This window comes from Oncorhynchus nerka, linkage group LG22, assembly GCF_034236695.1.
Source record: "Oncorhynchus nerka isolate Pitt River linkage group LG22, Oner_Uvic_2.0, whole genome shotgun sequence".
In the NCBI taxonomy this organism is placed as follows: domain Eukaryota; kingdom Metazoa; phylum Chordata; class Actinopteri; order Salmoniformes; family Salmonidae; genus Oncorhynchus; species Oncorhynchus nerka.
Window position 1 is genome coordinate 32420407 of NC_088417.1, and position 25171 is coordinate 32445577.

At 45.2% G+C, this 25171-nt stretch overlaps 1 protein-coding gene across 1 annotated transcript in view; it reads right to left on the bottom strand.

Annotated features, from left to right (window-relative positions):
* Window positions 1–1059: 1059 nt before the first annotated feature.
* The window catches only part of LOC115105108 (zinc finger E-box-binding homeobox 1), a 69745-nt gene continuing 45633 nt past the window's right edge, over window positions 1060–25171 (bottom strand). The window contains exons 3-9 of the mRNA XM_029626735.2: window positions 14940–15098; window positions 13472–13674; window positions 12223–12328; window positions 11218–11660; window positions 9580–10956; window positions 4915–5095; window positions 1060–4117 (exon numbers count right to left, since the gene is read on the bottom strand). Of these exons, the coding sequence (XP_029482595.1) occupies window positions 3156–4117; window positions 4915–5095; window positions 9580–10956; window positions 11218–11660; window positions 12223–12328; window positions 13472–13674; window positions 14940–15098 (3431 nt within the window). The 3' untranslated portion in view covers window positions 1060–3155. The remainder of the gene's footprint in view (window positions 4118–4914; window positions 5096–9579; window positions 10957–11217; window positions 11661–12222; window positions 12329–13471; window positions 13675–14939; window positions 15099–25171) is intronic.

Genomic DNA, 25171 nt, shown 5'->3' on the forward strand with positions numbered 1-25171 from the left:
ACTATATAATGTTATGGTAGTGTGGTACTATTAGACATTATCACTCCTTCCACCTCCCTCCCCCACCTACTCAACACAATCAACACTGCCAAATATGACAGATTACTTTCTCTGACACACACACACACACACACACACACACATTCATCATACCCACTATCAACCAACCTAGACAAAGAGAGGCTTGGCGAATTGTTGAATCCCCTCCCACACAAACACACCCACACCTGCTCTCAATTTTTTACCATAGAGAAAGATGTAGAGGATCTAGACATGGACCAAATCACTGAAATCCTTTCAGAAAGTATCCCTTCTCCAGTCCCGAGGTAGAGAAGAGTAACAGTAACAGACATGTTAGAGTATTGTATCATGTTCAGCTCCTCGTCGGACTATAGATTTTGGGTCCATACCATTACTAATTCATGTTAAGGGTGGACCCTCCCTCTCCCTGAAGGAAACCTGATCGGGATCAATATAAATGACCTTGGGTTGGGCTGGTATGGGCTCTGTTCAGCAGGGTGTAATGTCACACATCGTAACACAACGTTCAGATAGAAATGTATTGTTTAGAACATACATGTCAGGTAAATAGGGGGGATCATGTTAGCTCTATTCATTACATTTCTATCTGCTTGCAACCTTCGGAATGTTTCATCTCACTGAATACACCCCAGAAGGGAATCCTGACTGATCTCTCCAGGCGCCGAGTTTTATTAGGAGCTGGATTCAACCCGTATCGCAAGAAGTATGGAGGAAGATCCCCGTTAATAGTACTCGATTGAAATGTAAAGGCGTTGTTCCCCCGTTTGCGGAGACTGCATTCACGGTAAATTCTGCATATGTCCCTAAGGGCTGGATTCAATCCGAAACCGCACTATAGTGCATTTGACATTTAAAGATCATTTCCAATTGAGCAGACATCTGCAGTGTTTACCTGAAATACGATCTCCGCGAACTTTAACAGCCGCACTGTCTCCGAGCACGATCGGATATAGTACTGGCCTAAAGCTTTATTACGCAAGCAAATACATGAACAAACAGATGATCAAACCAGGGGGATGTAGTTGATGTATTTTATTGTGAGATGGGGAGTCATAGAAAAAACAAACAAAAACTATCACTATAAAAATGATCATGGATTAAAACAAGTACATATAAAAGAGGTCGTGGCCTTGACGTAGTATACATACAAAGTAACAAATTGGCACAAATAAAACACAACAAAATGTCAATATTATTTTGGCTTGGCAAAAAGGACAGGTTCATGGTTAAGGGTCATCCTTCAATACAACAGCACACTCATGCTATTAGACATACAGTTAGTTCTCAAAGAGTTTCAGTAGCTTCATATTAAAGTGGGGCAAAAGGTCAAAACTAACATGAGAATGAATGGATTTAGAAAGGGAACCAATTCCAATTTCAGGCTTGTGGGGTGTGTTGACAACTTCAGATGTATTTTCGTTCTAAAACATACTTCAAAATGCCAGTTTTTTTTTTTTTTTAGTTCCCACCTTTGTTGTAGTCAGCTTACATTTGAAATGATTTTCATACTAAAATATATTATTGTATTAATACAAACTACAGTATTGTACACTACATTGTGTAATAAATAACCATAAAGAAATATAAAATAAAAAAATAACACATAAATATAAAATGTTTCTAGAACTAAACAGATAACCCATATCATTGGGAATGGGAAAAATACTGCCTTTTCTGAAAACATACAGTACACACATTTGAACATGAACATACAAAACAATTCAACAACAGAACAACAAAATAATACTGACAGGTAAAAAATATTGTCTGAATAACCATTATGGGATCATATTTGCCTACTTTTGTTACCTGAAGAGAGCGCGAGCGTTTCACAAGTGTTAAACAAGTGCACTGGAACTGGACTGGAGGGGAATTATACATTTCAAGGCAGGCAATATTTCAAAATCATGTTTCATCGTTCCGTTAAAACATGTGCATTGTAAGTCCTTTTAGTCTTTGATTGCTCGGATTATAAAAGAGGCAGATCTTTTTTTTTATCTCAAATATGTCATTCATGTCTAAATTATAATTCATGGTAACGCTATAATCTACAACATCAGGACTAGTGGTAGTGAGCCAAAATCAACAGGATATCGGCTGAAAGAGTTGACATGTTTGAGCTGCTATCAAATCTGGGCCTCGACACAACCTGACAACAGCTGCTAAGGAAAAACAGCAGTATTCAATGGCACTTGATACGCATCATGTCTTCTTGTTTTCCATAAGGCTGGGAGTGGGAATAGGATTCAGGGGGTAAATGATCTCACGATTGTTCTTCTTTCTTATTCTGCTTGGATCTGATTCTGTACATGTAACACTGATGACAACAGCTTGATGAAATGAACAAACGAACGAACAGAACATTTTAGAGCAATGTGTCAATGCAGACTCCTTCGATACTCCCCTTGTCTTCTTCTTTCATCTAGAAGGTAATCAACTACTGGAATATCATCATGGATGAACTCATCTCACAATAATTTTCTTCTTTAAGGCTCACAATCCATGGACAACAAAAGGTATGCTAACATCACCAGCTAACATGCTGATGATGTATACTGTAAGTCTAGTGCCATAACACTGAAGGGTAGACAACACCACTGTTAGTGCCATAAGTAAACCAAGCCACTTGTAGTGCACAGGATCTTTTTTCCTCCAACTTAATAAAATACTGATTTATTTTTTTTGTTCATTGGCAATAAAAAGATATAGAAATCTCTCCTAACTGTACAGGTTTTTAAAGGTTAAAATATGAGGGATAAAATTAGTAACACTGATAAAAAGAAATGACCCAAGGTTGATTTAGTAATAAAACATTATCTAAAACGTGTCGGCTCTAGCTTCCAAAGTCCGTATAATGCATTTTTTGTTGTTAAACTTTGTGTTTTAGTTTTTTACAAATACATTTTCTAACACTGAAAATGTTTCTCCTTCTGTGGAAAAAGCCACTAGTATTTTTTCAGGCACACCTGGATTCATACACAGTAGTGAACTGAAATGCAGCGTCCGTCAGAGCAATCCAAACTTTAGCTCTCTATCCTTTCCCCCAATGTCATGGGGAAAAAGGATCCTTCCATTTCATTAAGGAAGAAGCACGGGTCTGGTTCCTCCCTGTTTTAATTTGGATCTCCTTTCTCTCCTGTCGGTGTCTGGTTCTTGTCTTCTGAAACAGTGTTCCTGTTTGTTTCACCTTCATTCTTTTTCATGACCTCACTTTCCTCCACCGCCCTCGACCCTGACTCTTCCTTGTCCTCCGAGGTCAATCCTTTCTCTGTGTCCATTGTCTCTTCCTTCTCAGACAGCTCCTCCTCCACCTGCTCCTCAGCCTGTTCCTTCTCACCTCCATGTTCCTCCTCTTTCTCCCTGTTCTCCTCTACCTCCTCTTGCCTTGTGTCTGCTTTTTCCCCTGTAACCTCCTCTTCCTCCTGCTCCTCCTTTACTTCAACCCCCACTACCCCCTCCTCTTCTTCTTCTCCTTCCTCCCCTTCACCCCCGACCACTACTCTCTCCACTCCCTGCTCTTCCTCACTCTCTCCCTCCTCTCGACCAGTGTCTTCTTCCTTCTCCCCCTCCGCCTCTTCCTCCTCGTCCCCTCCCTCGTCTCCTATCCGCACCACCTGTATATCATCCATATCCAGAACTCTGTCCGGATCCCCCTCCACCTCCTCCCCTGCCGCTGTCTCCATGTCCTCCTCCTCCCCCTCCTCCTCGCTCTCCTCCTCGTCCTCCCTGGTGCTGCTCCCTCGCTCGTCAGAGTCCAGGTGGGAGGAGGTGGGCCTGCTGTCTGACTGCTCCTGCTGCTCCCCTCCAAGGCCCAGGGCCAACCCCACAGGGCTCTCCATCTCCTCCTCCAGCACCTCCTCCCCTATACCTCCTTGACTTCCTTCCAGCGCCTCTTTCTTGCAATAGGAGTAACGGTGGTTCATGTGCTGGGAGTAGGAGCCCGAGTGAGAAAAGCGCTTGCCACACTTGTCGCACTGGTAGGGTTTCTCCCCAGAGTGGAGACGCATGTGTTCTATCAAGTGGTGCTTGTGTTTGAAGGCCTTCCTGCAAATACCGCACTCGTGGGGTCGCTTGCCTGTAGCAGGGGAGAAAATAAACAGTCAATAAAAATGTATCTGAAACAGAGTGATAAAACATTCAGGCTCAGGACTATTGTTGAGTGAAATCACAGAGTAACACCGTATGGGCTTGTAACAGGGGTTGCACCCTCCTTGAAAAATACAGGTCAAACTGTTGTAATTCCCCAGACTGTTGTGCTTGTGAAATGGTTTTGATTATTGCGCCAAAAGTCGGTGAAACCCATGTTATTTATCATCACGTATCCATGGTAAATATAGCAAACAATGCAACAAAAAAACAGGACAACGTGAATTTGGATGGAAAAACGGGTATCAAAGTCATAAAGACAGAACGCCTCAGAGTGGGTTGACCTGTGCTTGGCCACAACACTACCCATGTTCTCATTGAAAATTACTAACAGAGCTCTGATGCAACATCCCTTCAACATTTCATACCGGAAGGTTAATGTGGTTGGCAGGGGGAGTTCTGGTGGAGTGCGTGTGTGTGTTTATTGGGTAATAGCTGCTGGGATGGTGGTGTCCACCGCCCTTCTGCAATATACACTGGTATAACAACATTGCAGTCAGTGTGTGATTTCTGAAATTTCCCCCTTCAGTTTCACTTCGCCTCGTGTTTTCCTGAGGTCTCTCTGGGGAGGTGCAGTGAGGCTGATGTTCAGCAGGTATGAAATGGAAGAAAACTATCGAAAACGGGGAGGTACTATGTGAGCCTTTTATTGTCCAGTTGCAAAGCGATTCGCTGCATGTTGCACCCTAAAGAACACGACCCAGGTCGACCTCGTCCCTGATGTACCTGTGTGTTCGTATTTATGTCGGAGCAGAGAGCTGCTCTTCTGGAAGATCTTGTCACACAGGTCGCAGGCGTACATCCCACTCTCCGTTTTCCTCATTTTCTTCCTGGAAGGGGCGGAGTCTGAGTCGTTCAGCTCTTCCATGGTGGACACGCCCTCTGAGCTGGTGTCCTGACGCTCCTCCTGAACAACAAATATCAATACATGAGAACATATCATTTATAATGTATGATGTCAGATCTAATATGTGTGGATATATGTAATATAATGTTTACTGTTTTTAAGTTTTGAATTGTAACAGTAGTATTAAATCAAATCAAATGTATTTATATAGCCCTTCGTACATCAGCTGATATCTCAAAGTGCTGTACAGAAACCCAGCCTAAAACCCCAAACAGCAAGCAATGCAGGTGTATTAGTACAGTTATAGAGAGGCCAGGAGAAGTGTCATTCTCGGATTATAACGGTTAACAATATGTGCAAGACAATAATACAGGCAATTTAGAGTTGGAAGTGATTTGGTGGAGGTGTTTTGTTGGTTTGTCATTCTGTTTCTCAAGGAAAACAAATCAAATCAAATGTTATTAGTCACATGCGCCGAATACAACAGGTGTAGTAGACCTTACAGTGAAATGCTGAATACAACAGGTGTAGTAGACCTTACAGTGAAATGCTGAATACAACAGGTGTAGTAGACCTTACAGTGAAATGCTGAATACAACAGGTGTAGTAGACCTTACAGTGAAATGCTGAATACAACAGGTGTAGTAGACCTTACAGTGAAATGCTGAATACAACAGGTGTAGTAGACCTTACAGTGAAATGCTGAATACAACAGGTGTAGTAGACCTTACAGTGAAATGCTGAATACAACAGGTGTAGTAGACCTTACAGTGAAATGCTGAATACAACAGGTGTAGTAGACCTTACAGTGAAATGCTGAATACAACAGGTGTAGTAGACCTTACAGTGAAATGCTTACTTACGAGCCCCTTCACAACAATGTAGTAAAAAAAAATATATGTTTTTAAATACGGATAAGAATAACAAATAAAAGTATTTAAAGAGCAGCAGTAAAATAACAATAGCGAGACAATATACAGGGGGGGTACTGGTACAGAGTCGATGTGCGGGGGCACCGGTTAGTTGAGGTAATATGTACATGTAGGTAGAGTTATTAAAGTGACTATGCATAGATGATAACAACAGAGAGTAGCAGCGGTGTAAAAGAGGGAGGGGGGGGGGCAATGCAAATAGTCTGGGTAGTCATTTGATGGTGTTCAGGAGTCTTATGGCTTGGTGGTAGAAGCTGTTTAGAAGCCTCTTGGACCTAGACTTGGCGCTCCGATACCGCATGACTTGCGGTAGCAGAGAGAACAGTCCATGACTATGGTGGCTGGAGTCTTTGACCATTTTTAGGGCCTTCCCCTGACACCGCCTGGTATAGAGGTCCTGGATGGCAGGGAGCTTGGCACCAGTGATGTACTAGGCCGTTCGCACTACCCTCTGTAGTGCCTTGCGCTCGGAGGCCGAGCAGTTGCCATACCAGGCAGTGATGGTGCGGCTGTAGAACCTTTTGAGGATCTGAGGACTCATGCCAAATCTTTTCAGTCTCCTGAGGAGGAATAGGTTTTGTCGTGTCCAAGGAACTTGAAGCTCTCAACCTGCTCCACTGCAGCCCCGTCGGTGAGAATGGGGGCGTGCTTGGGCCTCTTTTTCCTGTAGTCCACAATCATCTCCTTTGTCTTGATCACGTCGAGGGAGAGGTTGTTGTCCTGGCACCACACGCCCAGGTCTCTTACCTCTTCCCTGTAGGCTGTCTCGTCGTTGTCGGTGATCAGGCCTACCACTGTTGTGTCATCAGTAAACTTAATGATGGTTTTGGAGTCGTGCCTGGCTGTGCAGTCATGAGTGAACAGGGGGTACAGGAGGGGGCTGAGCACGCACCCCTGAAGGGCCCTTGTGTTGAGGATCAGCGTGGCGGATGTGTTGTTGCCTACCCTTACCACCTGGGGGTGGCCCGTCAGGAAGTCCAGGATCCAGTTGCAGAGGGAGGTGTTTAGTTCCAGGGTCCTTAGCTTATTGATGAGTTTTGAGGGCACTGTGGTGGTGAAGGCTGAGCTGTAGTTAATGAATAGCATTCTCACATAGGTGTTCCTTTTATCCAGGTGGGAAAGGGCAGTGCGGAGTGCAATAGAGATTGCGTCATGTGTGGAACTGTTGGGGCGGTATGCAAATTGGGAGTGGGTCTAAGGTTTCTGGGATAACGGTGTTGATGTGAGCCATGAGCAGCCTTTCAAAGCACTTCATGGCTACAGACGTGAGCGCTACGGCATGTCATGAAGTGACGCTGTAGGCTGACTAATACCACCTTCTTTCTATAGCTCTCAAGGTACCATAACCTCATCAGAACCAAACAGCTAGTAACACTTCAGACCATCACGATGAAATCATCCCACCTTGGTGTTGACCCTGAAAACCAGTCATCCCCATCATCATGACTCATCAATGGTGAGTAAAAAACCCTCAGAAACACCCTTTACTGCGCCCATCCCTTCCTGGGTGTAGGTTGCATATGGGTGTGTCCCAAATGGCACCCGGTTCCCTTTATAGCGCACTCCTTTTGACCATGGCCCAGAGTGACCTCTGGTCAAAAGTAGTGCACCGCAAAAGGTAGAGCCGGGATGGTACCAGTGTCCTAATCATTTTTCCCATGGCAACAATGACAACACGAAGCAGACCAAACTCGTCAGGTATCGTCAGAACCCTAATATAGAGAACAAGGTGCCCTTCCGGACGCATACTACAACGGAGTATTCAACACTGAGACACTGAGAGAGAGAGAGGAAGTACATCACGGCAGCATCGGCATCGTTAAGGAACTGATATATAATACCTATACGTACAGCGAGGGCTTTTAACAAGGCATATGCTCTATGCCAGTCCACTTAACAGGAAAGCATGATACAACAACAACTAAAATCAATGGTTGAGACAGGAGGCTGAGGCCTTTAAACAGATCCCTACCAATCAATAGGTCTCTACAGTAAGTGCTGCCTCATCTCTTCTGGCTCGGTGACAGCAGCAGCTCAGTGCTCGGGGAGTGATGGCTCTTCTATCCATCCGTATGGATCATTAAGTGGCCTGGCTCTTACTTCTAATACTACTGCATGAGAGTTTTTTGGGCAGAATTCATAATGGCACTTTCGGTATATAACGCATCCAGGATTTTTCCTCTGTTGTATAGCTGCATGTTAGACATTTTTAAAACAGTATGACACTAATACTTTAACTTATTTCACATTTTGAACATTCACATATCATGAGCCGCAATAAATGTGTTGGCAGTATACTATAGCTCGAAACCCAATTAAATTTTATTTCACCTCTCTCTCTGTCTTTCACCCAAGAGCGAGGGAAGAGAGGAGCGCTAGAACTCCTCCCTTGAGTACTCCGGTCCACCTTTAACCCTCCTCCCCCCAGCGCTGAAACTAAACAGCTCATCACAGGAGACAAAGACAGCGGTGCCAAAATACCACCGCCTCCACCCAGAGCTACAGGAGAGAGACTCACTCAGCTGAGACTGAGGAGACTTCCCATATCTCCAGCTCAATAGGTGGAGCTTAACCTTCTCAGTATGGCTAAATTGCAGTGGGCCAGATCCAAGAGAACTGAAGCACTAAAGGGGCTATAGACGCTGAAGTGTTGAGGGAGGGATCTTTCCTAGGCCTTGCCATTTCACTCCACGAAGATGAAACAGGTAGAGTGAGATATAGGAGGAATGATTATACGGAGAACTTCCTATTCTTCCAGCACCTCCTCCCTCACTAAACATGAGCCAAGTCAGTCAGAGAGGAACAAACAGCAAGAAAACATGATTCTCAGTATTGCACCTGCAATACCAATCATGCTAGACTGTTTTCGTGTAGTTTTCTCTCTAACTGGCGAAACAAATTCCCATAGTGCACTCTTAGAAAAAAAAGGTGCTATCTAGAACCTAAAAGGGTTGATCGGCTGTCCCCATAGGAGAACCCTTTGGAGAACCCTTTTGATTCCAGGTAGAACCCGTTTGAGTTCCATGTAGAACCCTATACACAGAGGGTTCTTCATGGAACCCAAAAGAGTTCTACCTGGAACCAAAAAGGTTCTACCTGGAATCAAAAAAGGTTCTCCTATGGGGACAGCCGACGAAACCCTTTGGAACCCTTCTATCTATGTGTAGTCATACAGACACAGCAGATGCTTTTCTTGCAACTGACTTGAAAAGAGCATCTGCTAGGCCTTTGTTATTGACCAAAATGTAAATGTAAACTGTGCCGCTGCTTTGACCTTGGGGGGGTCCAGGCTGGGTTCACAGGAGGCTGGTGAGGGGAGGACAGCTCATAAAAATGTCTGGAATGGAGTAAATGGAACAGTATCCAGAACATGGAAACGCTGTGTTTGATAAGTAAAGTAAGTGAGTGGCCTTACACAAAGCCGGGACGGCTAACGCGAGGCTGTGTTTGATACCGTTCCATTTATTCCATTCCAGCCTATTTGAGCCCATCCTCCCACATTAAGGTGCCACCAGCCGCCTGTGGCTGGGTTACTGAAAAGCACATCGTGACAACTGTTGCTGTGAAAAAGGGCTATATAAATACATTTGAATGATTGATTGATTAACCAACCTTGATGCCATTGACTTGCAGTGTGGTCTTCTCCTGTGTCTCTGTCCCTGCAGGGCTGTTGGCTGTAGCTGTAGTGGTATAGGTATAGGCCAGCTGTGGGATGAGGATAGTCTGGTTGTTACTAGTGGTAACTGCCCGGAGGCAGGGCATGCCTGCACGGCCCTGGTCAGTGATGGCATAAATGGTCCCGCTGGGCAGCTGAGTGGTCATGATACTGATCGGGTTGGCACTTTGTGGGCTGGCGGTGTACAGGGACACAGGTTGACCAGTCACGTGGTGGCCAGCGGCGCCGGCGAGCGGAAGTTCTTTCTTTGTTGTGCAAGTCTTCGTCAAGTTCAGGGGTTCGTCCTGATGGGAGTAAACAGAGGCGTGGTAAGTGGCGGCGGCTGCGGCCTCCTCTCGGGTGGGCTTTGGTAGCGACAGGTCCAGAGGGCCATCAGTGCTGTCCGAGGAGGAGGGTTTGGCTGGGACGGGCCCCCCGGCGGTCAGGTTTAGTGGTGTGGGGGAGGCTGGGGAGCGCATGGAGCCGTTAACCTCAGCCGGAGTGGCCTCGGCTGGGCCGGACTGCATCATGGTGGGACCCTCTGTGTCCTGCTCTGGTCTTACCTTAGGGGACACAACTGTGGCCCCAGGACTCTCAGACAAGGGTCCCTCTTCCTCAGACGGAGGTGTCGGAGCTCCTAGTGAGACCTGACTGCTCTGCATCTTGTCGAACCACTTCTTGACCACGTCGGTGGGCAGGCTGACTGAATCTGAGATCTTGCTGAGCTCCTCCTTGGTTGGCTCAGCGTTTAGGGCGAAGTAGGCCTTGAGGAGGGACAGGAGGTTCTTGGGCTGGTTCCCGACCCCCTCGGACAGTAACGAGGCGATGGCCGACTCTGATTTGTCCCCATTGATCCTGAGGCCTGAGGCCTTCTTACAGTGCTCGAGTGCGTGGAGCACGTCCAGACCACCGGGGCAGTCACCACAGAGCAGACAGGTCTTAGTGGTCTCCTCCTCCTTCTCGTTTTCCTCTTCCATCTTCTCCTCTTTGCTCCTGGGGGGCCTGCTGAGTGTCAGGTCCTCTGGGAGTCTCTGCTGGGCCTTGCTGCAGGGCTCTATGGCAACCTCGGCCAGGGGCTGAGCCTGGGGCTGGCCTGGCATTGTAGCCAGAGTCTGAGGTTCTTTCTTCAGGTTCTGGGCAGTGAGCTGGGTCTGGCTGGGATCGAGGCTGTAGTTGATGATGATCTTGGTAGCGTTGCCGTCCTGACCGATGATGGGGAGACTGATGGCTGAGATGAGCTGCTGGTGAGGAACACCCGTCGCCCCTGTGCCGGTCCCCGCTGCCTTGGCATTGTTCTCCAACATCTGTCTGATCATGTTACCGTCCACCGCCACCTTCAAGATGAAGATGATAATGGTTTGTTCATTGTTCAACAAATAATTCTACAAATAGCAACAAGCAGCTCATTACAAGTATTTCATGAATTGTAAGTTGTATTTGAACTGATGATGAAGACAATTACATGAATCGAAGCTACAATCTATTTGCAATATTAAAGCTGATCTACCCCCTTTAAAAAAAAAGTTGCATTTGAACTACAATTAAATGATTAAATACAGAGTACACTTTAGTCCTGTTACAAGTTTACAAATCACCTTCAAGATGTTCTGCAGGTCTGCCAGGTTGATGCTGATGGGAGATACCAGACCCATGGTGGGGAGCATCACAGCCTGCACCGCACCCTGCAGGGGGCCCGCGGCACCCCCGTTTAACACCCCTCCTCCATGACCGTTTCCTCCTGTCGTTGCTGGAGACAACACCATGGCCTTGTACTCGTAGTCCACTGGCTCGCTCTTGATCTGATTGAGGGGTAGTTGCTCCTGTAAAGGTTTATCCCAGATCTGTGTGCGTGTGGTGGTGGAGGAGGGCGAGGCGGGCATGGCTGGGGACGGGCACTGGGACGCCTTGGCGCTGGGCCGGGGGCGGCCGTTGACTGCCGAGATCACGCTGATGCACTTCTTACTGCTGATGTGGGAACTGTAGGAGCCCGAGTGGGAGAAACGCTTCTTGCAGTTGGAGCACTCGTACGGCTTCTCTCCTGTAGAGACAGACGGCCATGCACAGACAACACACACACACACACACACACACACACACACACACACACACACACACACACACACACACACACACACACACACACACACACACACACACACACACACACACACACACACACACACAACCTCCATTAGGAACAGAGCTAAATGAATCTCCTCGGGGAAAAAGGGACTAATGCATTTCAATGACGCTTAAAGGCTGAGGATAATGGGTCCATTGGGAAATACTCTCCAGTTGTTGGCCGGAGCCGCCAAAAGAAACACAATTATGTCACATTAGGACGAAGCACAATGCTCTGAAACACAATCAAGGACACATGAATACACAGAGTTACTAAACATAAATATTTGTTGGATGGAGGCAGAAACATCGGTGCAGATGGTGTGGCCAATAGAAAATCACGTATACAATTACCCCAACCTTTTTTCCACATAACAAAATACACACGCACGTTCACAAACACACACGTGCACACGCACACACACACACACACACACACACGTGCACACACACACTCACACACTGAGGGGTCCACTCACCGCTGTGGATGCGTAGGTGCTCCTTCAGGTGGTGCTTGTACTTAAATGCTTTTTCACATTCGGTGCAGTTGAATTTGCGGTTGGCCCCCGACTGCGTCACGTGCCTCTGTCAGACAAAGGGAGAGAGGGTGAGGGGGATGGTCAGCTCACTTCAGTCACACACTCATGGAGACAGGCACTTTGTGCTACTTTCAATTCATGAAACAACCGCTTTAAACAATGGCTAAAAACAATGGTTAAATACCAGGATATTAAATTCATCATGGATGTGATCAACACTGAGCACATGCCGTGAGCCTACTTTCCCACTTCCTGGGTTTCGGACACAAAGTTCACATCACCTTTTATCTACACTCTTAGAAAAAATGGTTCCAAAAGGGTTCTGTGGCTCATAGTAGGATAACCGTAGGATAACCCTTTTTTTGGTTCCAGGTGGAACCCTTTTGAGTTCCATGTAGAACCTGTAGAACCTTCTATAGAAAGGGTTCTACATAGAACCCAGAATGGTTCTACCTGGAACCAAAAAGGGTTCTTCAAAGGGTTCTCCTATGGGGACAGCTGAAGAACCCGTTTAGGTTCTAGATAGTACCTTTTTTTCTAAGAGTGTACACTGTAAAAAAAAAATGGTAACAACCTGTAAGTTTTTTCTTCTTCAAATGTTTAATTGAACCTTTATTTAACTAGGCAAGTTAGTTAAGAACAAATTATTATTTACAATGACGGCCTACCCCGGCCAAACCCAGACTACGTTGGCCAATTGTGCGCCGCCCTATGGGACTCCCAATCCCAATGTTTTTGTCGCAATGCTTTGCTTTATCTTGGCCAGGTCGCAGTTGTAAATGAGAACTTGTTCTCAACTGGCCTACCTGGTTAAATAAGTGAAGGTGAAATTAATTTCAAAAATTAAATATAAAAAAATCACAGCCAGATGTGATGCAGCCTGGATTTGAACCAGGGACTGCAGTGTCTTAGACCACTGCGCCACTTGGGAGCCCCCTAAATTACTGTAATGAATTATGTTACCGTAAGTTTCTTTGGAATTTACGGTAACATAATGTTTTTTAAATTTTTTTATCATAACTTACAGGTAACTGGCTGCCAGTAAATTACTGTAAAAACAACCATTTTTTTTTAGAGTACATAATCTTTACTACACACTACGCAGTGCTGTAGCTAGTAGTTAGCAAACAGCAGGTATAGTTGTGTATCTTTCTATAAGTGTTATGTATAGGGTTGTGTCTATAAGTACCTGGTCTCTACCAGCTTTGTGGGCCGTCATGTGTCTCTCCAGCTGTGTGCGGTAGGCAAAAGTGTAGCTGCACTGGGAGCAGCTGAAGTTGTCCTCGCTCTTCTCGTGGCGCAGCTTGATGTGCTCCTTCAGGGACGTGTAACGCTTGTAGCCGCGGGAGCAGTAGGGACAGGTGAGGAGCTGAGAGAACGCATCCGGAGTGCCTGTTGGGGAGGGAGTAGAGAGACGGGGAGGGAGGGAGCATGTGAGTGGGTGTGGAGAGGTCTGTAGACTAATCAGAGGGTCAATAGAGAGTAAGGATTCTTTGATGTGGTTGATTGACAGACAGACACAGGAGCTCTGGACTGCTGTTTCACCTATTTCACCCGGTACTGACCGATCCTCTGTTAAGACTAACAGAGGGTCTGTAAACACTAACTACATGACAGATGCTGCAACATACTCTCACCTGCTGGCTGGATACTGTTGGTTATTCATTAGTAAAGTAACAGGTGTCACAACACTCCTGCTCTCGGAGTCGGAAATGTGCAATCAACAGCCCTAGTTCACACGAGTAACGTGACTAGTCTACGTGTCTTTAAAATATTGGAATTCAAGGCCTATATCTTTTTAAAAAAACAATGAAAAACACCAATTGGTTTCAAATGAATGCCCAGACGTTGGATAAAAGCTGTCTGGAAACACGGTAGAACACGGTGAGAAGACATAAAGCACACCTAGCGCCAGGACCCCGGGGTTGTTATGCGCCACTGGGTCCCACACAGGTAAAGTATTACCTGTTAACAGGTGATGTATTAAACCTCCCTGCTGGCCAGGTGAACCTCTCAGGATGTGAACACACACATTATCTCTCACACACACACACACACACACGCACACACACACACACACACACACACACACACACGCACACACACGCGCACATGCACACACACACACACTATCACCCAGGTAGGTACTATTTGCTGTTTTACCTCCTGTGAGTCTGACAGGTAACAGCCAAAAGCCCTTAACTCATAAAGAGCCCAGTGTGTGTCCATTTACAGCAGAGAGAGTGTTAGTGTTAATGGATGGGGGGGGGGGGGGGGGTAACACCTTCAGAGGAAGAGACGGAAGTCAGAACAACACAACAAGGTTTTGCCTGGAGGCATAAAACCTGCAGTCCCAGAGGTGGAGGTGTTGTGTGTAAAGCGTTATTGTGTAGAGTCCACTGTGGGAGGTAGGGGTAGAAAAGTGTGAAGTGTTTTTTTTTTGTGCGTTGCTCTTGCTCCGCTGTGCTTAATTCAGACCTGGGACGCTATGTCTGTGAGTAGAATCCTCTGTCTAATCAGTTAAATGATGTATCAATCAATTAACTACCAGTGAGAAAAGAAAACCAGTACTTCGTCCCGAACAGTGGAGAGTAGATGAACAGGTGAGGTGTGTGTGTGTGCATGAGGTGTCCAGGTGGTGTGAGTGTTGCACGTACCGTTCTCGTCATGTCCGCTGGCCTCGGGGGTCCCTTGGCGTGGCTCGTCCTCCGGGGCTTCTGGGTAAATGACGGCTGTGTCTCCCTGCTGCAGCATCTCTTCCACCAGAGCGTCCGTCCTGCCATCGTCCTCCCCGTCTGAACCACACTCCTCCCTCGCTGTAACCCACAGAGACAGGACAACTGTTTACACGAGGACACGAGGAAAGGACATTAAGGACCTCGCCATTGTTCGAAGACCTCGCCATTGTAATACATCATTTTATCATGTTCCTTCGATCTAAAAAACATGATGCTTAATTAGAACTGTGACCTCCAACCAGATACACAGGTAAGTCAGTACAGTCTAATGCACCCCCCAGAACCAACCAATCCCCATAGCGCCTAAATCCCCAGGCCTGCATAAACCTCTCTGGATTAAGAAATAACAACTTTCCCACTGTGGTGCCTAGTATCCTAATACCCCAGTAAATGAGATCCGTTATCCGTTATCAGGGAGCATGTTCTCTCCTCCGCATCACATCAGCTGCCGTCGCGCCACTAATGAGGGCTAATTAAGGAGCTGTAGGCAGCAGTGTAACCTGAGGACACGGTTAGGAAATGAAAAGCTTCCGTCTCTCTGCCTCACATAATGGAGCACATACAGGAACAGAGTGTCAGCAGTTAAAACCACACAGAAATACACCTAGCATCATTATTATTAAGTAGTAGTATTATTAACCCTTAAAAACCAGTGAAAACAAGGAGGGGAGAGTTCTATTATCCTGTTTGACTGAAGGAAGTGAGAGGATGATGGTGATGATGAAACACCTAACAACAACGTCGACCTCCCTAAAGACATAAAGCATTACGCAACCGTTTAATTTACTGAGCAGACGCTGTTGGCCCGGGGGAATTGAATTCTCCTGCTAGTTTCTTTAGTGTTGGGTTGAGGGTTGAGGTTGTTCTGTGAGTGTGAAGGGCTGTAAAGGTCTGACAGTGAGACCCAGCTGTGCGTTGCTGTGTCAGATGGGAGCAATGAGAAGTTGTACGCTCCGTGACTCAGCAAGCCCGGCAGGCCCAGTCAATTCCAACAGCTGTCCTCCTGCAGGGCCCAGCCCTCTCCTGTGCATTATGACAGCGATGAGACACGGTGGGAAATGGACGGTTCCACTACACGGAACACACGGAACACACATCCCCACGCCAACCACACGGTACACACACACACACAGTTACTGGTTACCGTGGCGATTAAATACTTTCAGTGGAACCACCCCCATCCTGCTGCCTCACATCAAAGAAGGGAGAGGAAGGAGAAGGGGAGAGAGTGAAAGGGAATGTGAATGAAAGAGAGTGGCCAACACAGTGTCTGTATGAGAGAGAGAGAGAGAGAGAGAGAGAGAGAGAGAGAGAGAGAGAGAGCGCGAGAGAGCGAGAGAGAGAGACAGGTGCTGAGAAAGTCAGATTTCAGGATTATATGCATCCTCAGTATAGAATGGAGGGATGGAGGGGGCAGAAGAGGGCCTCCTAACCCTCCCATTAAGCCACAGCTTTACTTCCCATGACCTCAGTGGAACCATCTCTCTCTCTCTCTCAACCATTTAGGAACGTCTTCACAGCTCTTCATTGAGATGGATTTGGAAGATTTCCACTTTCTTTTAATAACACGACGCAGCTAAATAGCAGCCTGTTTACCCAATCACACGCGTTGCTTTTTTTAAATAGCTGTATCTACAGTTACCTGATCCCTGCCTCACTCTGGCTCTCAGAATGATGTAACAGCCCTCCGACACACACAGTTACCCCGGGAGACTGTGTGTGTGTGAGGTAGGGTCTCTCTGAGGGTCGACACTTCCAGGTCTCTGGTTGTTATTGTTAAGGCCCCCTTGCTGTCTCTCTAAATTAGAGCTGAAGGCTACATGGTTCAAAGCCAGTCAGGCAGTATATGAAAAGTGGCCAAACATCACTCTCAGACCGGTTGTGTGCTGACACATTGGACGTGAACGAACTGAAGCACGAGTGGAAAACCTGGACAGACTCTGGAGCTCTGACTAAAACCCTAAAGAGGATTCATTCAAAATGCATTGTGTTATACATACCGTTCAACATCCAGCGTCAAGCCTTGATGCAATAACCCTCTAACCTTGTGCTTCAATAAAAAGTTCAACCCTAGCTCACAGCAGTATCACCATGTTCCTAACTTTACAAGACATCAGCATTTCCTGTCCTGGTTGAACTGGACTCACCTTTGACCCCTTACTTCCTGTGGCCGTGCATCCTGCCCCAGTTAGGTACCCTCTATAAGGGAGGGAGAGGGGGAGCCAACGTGTCTCAGAGATGAGCAGTTTCACAACCGAGAGGGAGTGATAGACTCAGTCAATTCAAATAATCCTAGAACAACAGGATGCAAGCCAATGTGGTGGAACCTGGGATGAATGTGAGGGATATCCTATCTATGCTACACACTGAGGGTACAAAACATTAAGAACACCGTCCTATTATTGAGTTGCACTTCCTTTTGCCCCCAGAACAGCCTCAATTCGTCTGGGCATGGACTAAAAGGTGTCGAAATCATTCCACCGGGATGCTGGCCCGTGTTGACTCTAATACTTCCCGCAGTTGTGTCGAGTTGGCTGGATTGTCCTTTGGGTGGTGGACCATTCTTGATACACACGGGAAACAGTTACGCGTGAAGAACCCAGCAGCGTTGCAGTTCTTGACACGCTGGCACCTACTACCATACCCCGTTTAAAGACACTTCAGTCTTTTGATTTGCCCATTCACCCTCTGATTTGCCCATTCACCCTCCTCACACATACACAATCCACATCTCAATTGTCTCAAGGCTTAGAAGTCCTTCGTTAACCTGTTTGGGGTGATTCAGGATCTACCACACAACTTCCCCAGCGCTCTCTGTCCGTGGGTTTCCCTTTCCTTTCCTGTTCTTCCAAGGTGTCTTAACTTGATGACTGAGGGTCCACTCATGACCAGCCCTACTGGAATGTAGTATGACTCCTCCTGTAGTATTCATCCTGAGTCAAGGCCCATTCTAATGTACTACTGAGACTCATCTTCACGGGAAACGCATGAGACATTGCAGAAGAGCTGAGGTGATTGGCATCATACTGTGTATGGAATCCTGCGACGTGAGCATGGTCAAACTCTGGGGTTTATTATATAGTTATAGACGCCATGCCGTAGCAAATACATGCCGTGCCTATTAACACAGTAATCACAGAGTGGAAAGAACCCTGCATAGTTCCACATGGCCAGTCAGTCAATACCTCCTTCCCCCTCCTCAGTCCTCAGTAACAATAATCATCCAGGCTGTTAAATGAGGTGGTTAAGGCAGTGTTTTACTGGCAGGGCTTTGGCGGTGCTACAGTGGATATTCATTTAGAACTAAATGAGTAATGACAGCGAGCAAGGGGCCGGTGATGCCATGTAATCAGGAAGAATGATTCAGGTAGAGGGGGGGGGGGGAACGGAAGGAGGGTGCGCAGCAGAGTGAAAACCACCCCTACGGTATGTTTCTCCTCACTTGGTCAGAGAACTGGCGTCAAGTCTTTCATTTGAGCGCCAGACAACCAGAGTGGCGGAAAGATTGTGGCTGCAGCTTTCAATGGTTACGCTGACCTACAGTACAGAAAACTGTTTTAAAGGAAGAGGGCTGAGACTTGCAGTTTAGTCCCTTAGCGCTGGCGTGTGAGAAAGGGAGAAAGCAAGAGAGAGATTATCATTAACAGAAGACTAAATCAAATCAAATCAAATTTTATTTGTCACATACACATGGTTAGCAGATGTTAATGCGAGTGTAGCGAAATGCTTGTGCTTCTAGTTCCGACAATGCAGTGATAACCAACAAGTAATCTAACTAACAATTCTAAAACTACTGTCTTATACACAGTGTAAGGGGATAAAGAATATGTACATAAGGATATATGAGTGAGTGATGGTACAGAGCAGCATACAGTAGATGGTATCGAGTACAGTATATACATATGAGATGAGTATGTAGACAAAGTAAACAAAGTGGCATAGTTAAAGTGGCTAGTGATACATGTATTACATAAGGATGCAGTCGATGATGTAGAGTACAGTATATACGTATGCATATGAGATGAATAATGTAGGGTAAGTAACATTATATAAGGTAGCATTGTTTAAAGTGGCTAGTGATATATTTACATCATTTCCCATCAATTCCCATTATTAAAGTGGCTGGAGTTGGGTCAGTGTCAATGACAGTGTGTTGGCAGCAGCCACTCAATGGTGGCTGTTTAACAGTCTGATAGCCTTGAGATAGAAGCTGTTTTTCAGTCTCTCAGTCCCAGCTTTGATGCACCTGTACTGACCTCGCCTTCTGGATGATAGCGGGGTGAACAGGCAGTGGTTCGGGTGGTTGATGTCCTTGATGATCTTTATGGCCTTCCTGTAACATCGGGTGGTGTAGGTGTCCTGGAGGGCAGGTAGTTTGCCCCCGGTGATGCGTTGTGCAGACCTCACTACCCTCTGGAGAGCCTTACGGTTGAGGGCGGAGCAGTTGCCGTACCAGGCGGTGATACAGCCCGCCAGCATGCTCTCGATTGTGCATCTGTAGAAGTTCGTGAGTGCTTTTGGTGACAAGCCGAATTTCTTCAGCCTCAGACTCGTACATTTCCTCAGTGAAAACAATGTACTGAGCGGTGTTGGGGGAAAAACATACGACATTATAAAATCCACGTACACAAACACATTTCTTTCCACAGGGCCGTGGGGTGAGACAGGGATGCAGTTTGAGCCCCACCTTCTTCAACGAGCTGACAAGGTAAAAATCTGTCGTTCTGCCCCTGAACAAGGCAGTTAAGGTAGTTAATCCACTGTTCCTAGGCATTGTAAATAAGAATTGTTCTTAACTGACTTGCCTAGTTAAATAAAGGTAAAAAAATATATATATATACAGTTGAAGTCGGAAGTTTACATACACCTTAGCTAAGTACATTTAAACTCAGTTTCTCACAATTCCTGACATTTAATCCCAGTAAAGATTCCCTGTTTTAGGTCAGTTAGGATCACCACTTTATTTTAAGAATGTGAAATGTCAGAATAATAGTAGAGAGAGTGATTTATTTCAGCTGTTATTACTTTCATCACATTCCCAGTGGCTCAGAAGTTTACATACACTCAATTAGTATTTGGTAGCATTGCCTTTAAATTGGTTAACTTGGGTCAAACGTTTCTGTAAGCCTTCCACAAGCTTCCCACAATAAGTTGGGTGAATTTTGGCCCATTCCTCCTGACAGAGCTGGTGTAACTGAGTCAGGTTTGTAGGCCTCCTTTCTCGTACACACTTTTTCAGTTCTGCCAACAAATTTTCTATAAGATTGAGGTCAGGGCTTTGTGATGGCCACTCCAATACATTGACTTTGTTGTACTTAAGCCATTTTGCCACAACTTTGCAAGTATGCTTGGGGTCATTGTCCATTTGGAAGACCCATTTGCGAACAAGCTTTCACTTCCTGACTGATGTCTTGAGATGTTGCATCAATATATCCACATAATGTTCCTACCTCATGATGCCATCTATTTCATGAAGTGCACCATTCCCTCATGCAGCAAAGCACCCCCACAACATGATGCTGCCACCCCCGTCATGGTTGGGATGGTGTTCTTCGGCTTGCAAGCCTCCCCCTTTTTCCTCCAAACATAATGATGGTCATTATAGCCAAACAGTTCCACTTTTGTTTCATCAGACCAGAGGACATTTCTCCATCTTTGTCCTCATGTGCAGTTGCAAACCATAGTCTGGCTTTTTTATGGCAGTTTTGGAGCGGTGGCTTCTTCCTTGCTGAGAGGCCTTTCAGGTTATGTCGATATATGACTAGTTTTACTGTGAATATAGATACTTTTGTACCTGTTTCCTCTAGAATCTTCACAAGGTCCTTTGCTGTTGTTCTGGGATTGATTTTCACTTTTCGCACCAAAGTACGTTAATCTCAGACAGAAAGCGTCTCCTTCCTGAGTGGTATGATGACTGCGTGGTCCCATGATGTTTATACTTGCGTACTATTGTTTGTACAGATGAACGTGGTACCTTTAGGCGTTTGGAAATTGCTCCCAAGGATGAACCAGACTTGTGGAGATCTACATTTTCTTCTGAGGTCTTGGCTGATTTCTTTTGATTTTCCCATGATGTCAAGCAAAAAGGCAATGAGTTTGAAAATAGGCCTTGAAATATATCTACAAGTACATTTACATTACATTTAAGTCATTTAGCAGACGCTCTTATCCAGAGCGACTTACACCTCCAATTGACTTCTTAAGCTTCTAAAACCATTACATAATTTTCTGGAATTTTCCAAGCTGTTTAAAGGCACAGTCAACTTAGTGTATGTAAACTTCTGACCCACTGGAATTGTGATACAGTGAATTATAAGTGAAATATTCTGTCTGTAAACAACTGTTGGAAAAATTACTTGTGTCATGCAAAAAGAAGATGTCCTAACTGACTTGCCAAAACTATAGTTTGTTAACAAGAGATTTATGGAGTGGTTGAAAAACAAGTTTTAATGACTCCAAACGAAGTGTATGTAAACTTCAGACTTCAACTGTGCATATATATATATATATATATATATATATATATATATATATATATATATATATTATATATCTCCAAACATATATATATATATATACACGAATTGGCGAGGGCACTAGAACAGTCTGCAGCACCCAGCCTCACTCTTCTAGAATCTGAAGTAAAATGTCTACTGTTTGCTGATGATCTGGTGCTTCTGTCCACAACCAAGGGGGGCCTACAGCAGCACCTAGATCCTCTGCACAGATTCTGTCATACCTGGGCACTGTCAAAAAATGTCAGTTAAGACAAAAATAACTGTGTTCCAAAAAATGTCCAGTTGCCAGGACCACAAATACAAATTCCATCTAGACACGGTTTCCCTAGAACACACAAAACTATACCTTGGCCTAAACATCAGCACCACAGGTAACTTCCACAAAGCTGTCAACGATCTGAGAGACAATGCAAGATGGGCCTTCTACGCCATAAAAAGGAACATTAAATTTGACAAACCAATTAGGATCTGGCAAAAAATACTTGAATCAGTTATAGAACCCATTGCCCTTCATGGTTGTGAAGTCTGTGGTCCGCTGGCCAACCATGAATTAACAAACTAGGACAAACACCAAATTGAGACTCTGCATACAGAATTCTGCAGAATTCCTCCGTGTACAACGTAAAACAACAAATAATGCACGTAGAGCATTATTAGACCGATACTCGCTAATTATCAAAATCCAGAAAATAGCTGTTAAAATCTACAACCACCTGAAAGGAAGTGATTCCCAAACCTTCCATAACAAAGCCATCACCTACAGGGAGATGAACCTGGAGAAGAGTCCCCTAAGAAAGCTGGTCCTGGGGCTCTGTTAACAAATACAAACAGAGCACCAGGACAGCAACACAATTAGACCCAACCAAATCATGAGAAAACAAAAAGATAATTACTTGACACATTGGAAGGAATCTACAAAAAAACAGAGCAAACTAGAATTCTATTTGGCCCTAAACAGACAGTACACAACGGCAGAATACCTGACCACTGTGACTGACCCAAAATGAAGGAAAGCTTTAACTATGTACAGACTCAGTGAGCATAGCCTTGCTATTGAGAGAGGCCGCCGTAGGCAGACCTGGCTTTCAAGAGAAGACAGACTATGTGCACACTGCCCACAAAATGAGGTGGAAACTGAGCTGCACTTCCTAACCTCCTGCCAAATGTATGACCATATTAGAGACACATATTCCCTTCAGATTACATAGACCCACAAAGAATTTGAAAACAAATCCAATTGTTTTCTGCTGTGTGCCATCTCAGCAGCAATATTTGTGACCTTTTGTCACAAGAAAAAGGCAACCAGTGAAGAACAAACACCATTGTAAATATAACCCATATTTACGTTTATTTATTTTCTCTTTTGTACTTTAACTATTTGCACATCGTTTTAACACGGTAAATAGCCATAATATGACATTTGAAATGTCTCTATTTCTTTGGAACTTTTGTCTGTAATGTTTACTGTTAATTTTATATTGTTTATTTCACTTTTGTTTATTTTCTATTTCACTTGCTTTGGCAATGTAACATATGTTTCCCATGCCAATAAAGTCCTTTGAATTGAATGGAATTGTAATTGAGAAAGTGAGAGGAGTGAGAGGAGAGAGAAGGGAGAGGAGAGAGAGATAGGAGGGACAGGAGAGAGAGAGGAGGAAGAGAGAGAGAGAGAGAGAGAGGTGGGAGAGGAGAGAAAGAGGGAGGGAGGGAGGGATAATTAAGAGGGAGAGAAAGAGAGAGATAAGGGAGGGAGAAGGAAAGTGCCTGATCAGGCATGGACCTGGCCAGAAGCCAGCTCTCTTGGGTTTAGGCCGTTTCAGCATAACTCATGCTTTTGAAGTGTTTAATGTTCTCATGACCTGGCCAAAACCAATGACATTATTCTTCCCAAACTTTCCCTTTAAGAGGGAGCGAGCAGATGGAGAGGGGTGGATATGGATTATGTTGATGAGAGTGATATGTCTGGGGAGTAGGTCAGTCAGGTCTGAGAGAGCTGTTGAGACCGTCAAAACTGTTTGCATCACAGGCAGTCCACATAAAATAATACACAAATCTGTTTTGTATTGAGAGCTAAACTGATGACCAAACTCATCTTTCCAACCAAATATAATGAAGAACGTGCAGGTTGGCATTGACTCATGTACTGGAGCCAGCTCTGCAGAGTGGTCACTAGCTGGTACAGCCACAAAGTAATACAAAAACCCTAACCTTAATCCTTGCCTTATCCACACTGGTAACCATAATGCCTAACCCTAACCTTAATCCTAGCCTAACCACACTAGTAACCATAATGCCTAACCCTAAATGAAGACCAAAAATGAAATGTTTGTTTTCATGAATTTGTACGATATAGACAATTTTGACTTTGCACCAGGCCCATCTAGCGGAAACAAATGAGTTCTGCCTCCAGGGCAAGACTCATGACAATAAACGTCAACCTGCGAAGAACACACTGTTCTATAAGTATGTTTACATAATCAAATAAACACAACTCTGTCACAACATCAGTCCCTCCCACGTATTCCACTGGCTAACACACCGAGCCAACTGAACCAGTGTCATATAAGCAACAATCCAAACTAAATAGCCCTGTAAATGACATGTACCATTAAATAAACCTGTTATATTACATATACACTACACACTTGGCACAGGCCCTAGAACCACACACACACACACACACACACACACACACACACACACACACACACACACACACACACACACACACACACACACACACACACACACACACACACACACACACACACACACACACACCATGAGCTAATGCTCCCTGCGAGATGGCCTTGGGGCGGCTGTTGAAATGTTAACATCCTTTAACACCTCACATTGCTGTGCTCTGGGACCTGACATCAGACCCTCCCCGCAGTGATGTCACTTGCAAGTGTAGCGGAGTGCGTATAAGTGTGTCGGTGCATGTGTGTGTGTGTGTGTCTGTATGTAGGAGTGTGCGCGTGTGTGCTCAGGTCAGTCACAGAGCCGCTACAGCCCTCTAACGCCCACTAGCAACATACAGTTCTCAACGTGGCCTTTTGCCACTGGTCTATTTTAGTAAGTTGAAGGACTCTGCCCTGGTGGCATTGTCCTGCTTAAATACCAGGCTTCCTGTCTTAAGTGTTAACCCTGCAGCCTGTAGTACCCATTGTATTTCACTATCTCACAGTCCCGCGCAGGCAGAGCCCGGTCAAGGCATTACGTTCACTGTAAAGGGGTTGCCATGATTTCGACAGAGACAGAGGAGGCTCAGTGGCGTACAGTACACCAACTGTAACATCCAGTGCCTTCAGAAAGTATTCACGCCCCTTGACTCTTTCCACATTTTGAATTTAAAACGGATTCAATTGAGATGTTGTGTCACTGGCCTACACACAAACACCCCATAATGTCAAAGTGGAATTATGTTCAAAAGAATGGCGTTCAAATTCATTTAAAAAAAATGAAAAGCTGAAATATCTTGAGCCAATAAGTATTCAACCCCCCCTTTGTTATGGCAAGCCTAAATACGGTCTGGAGTAGAAATGTGCTGAACAAGTCACATAATAAGTTGCATGGACTCACTCTGTGTGCAATAATAGGGATTAACATGATTTTTGGATGCCTACCTTCTCT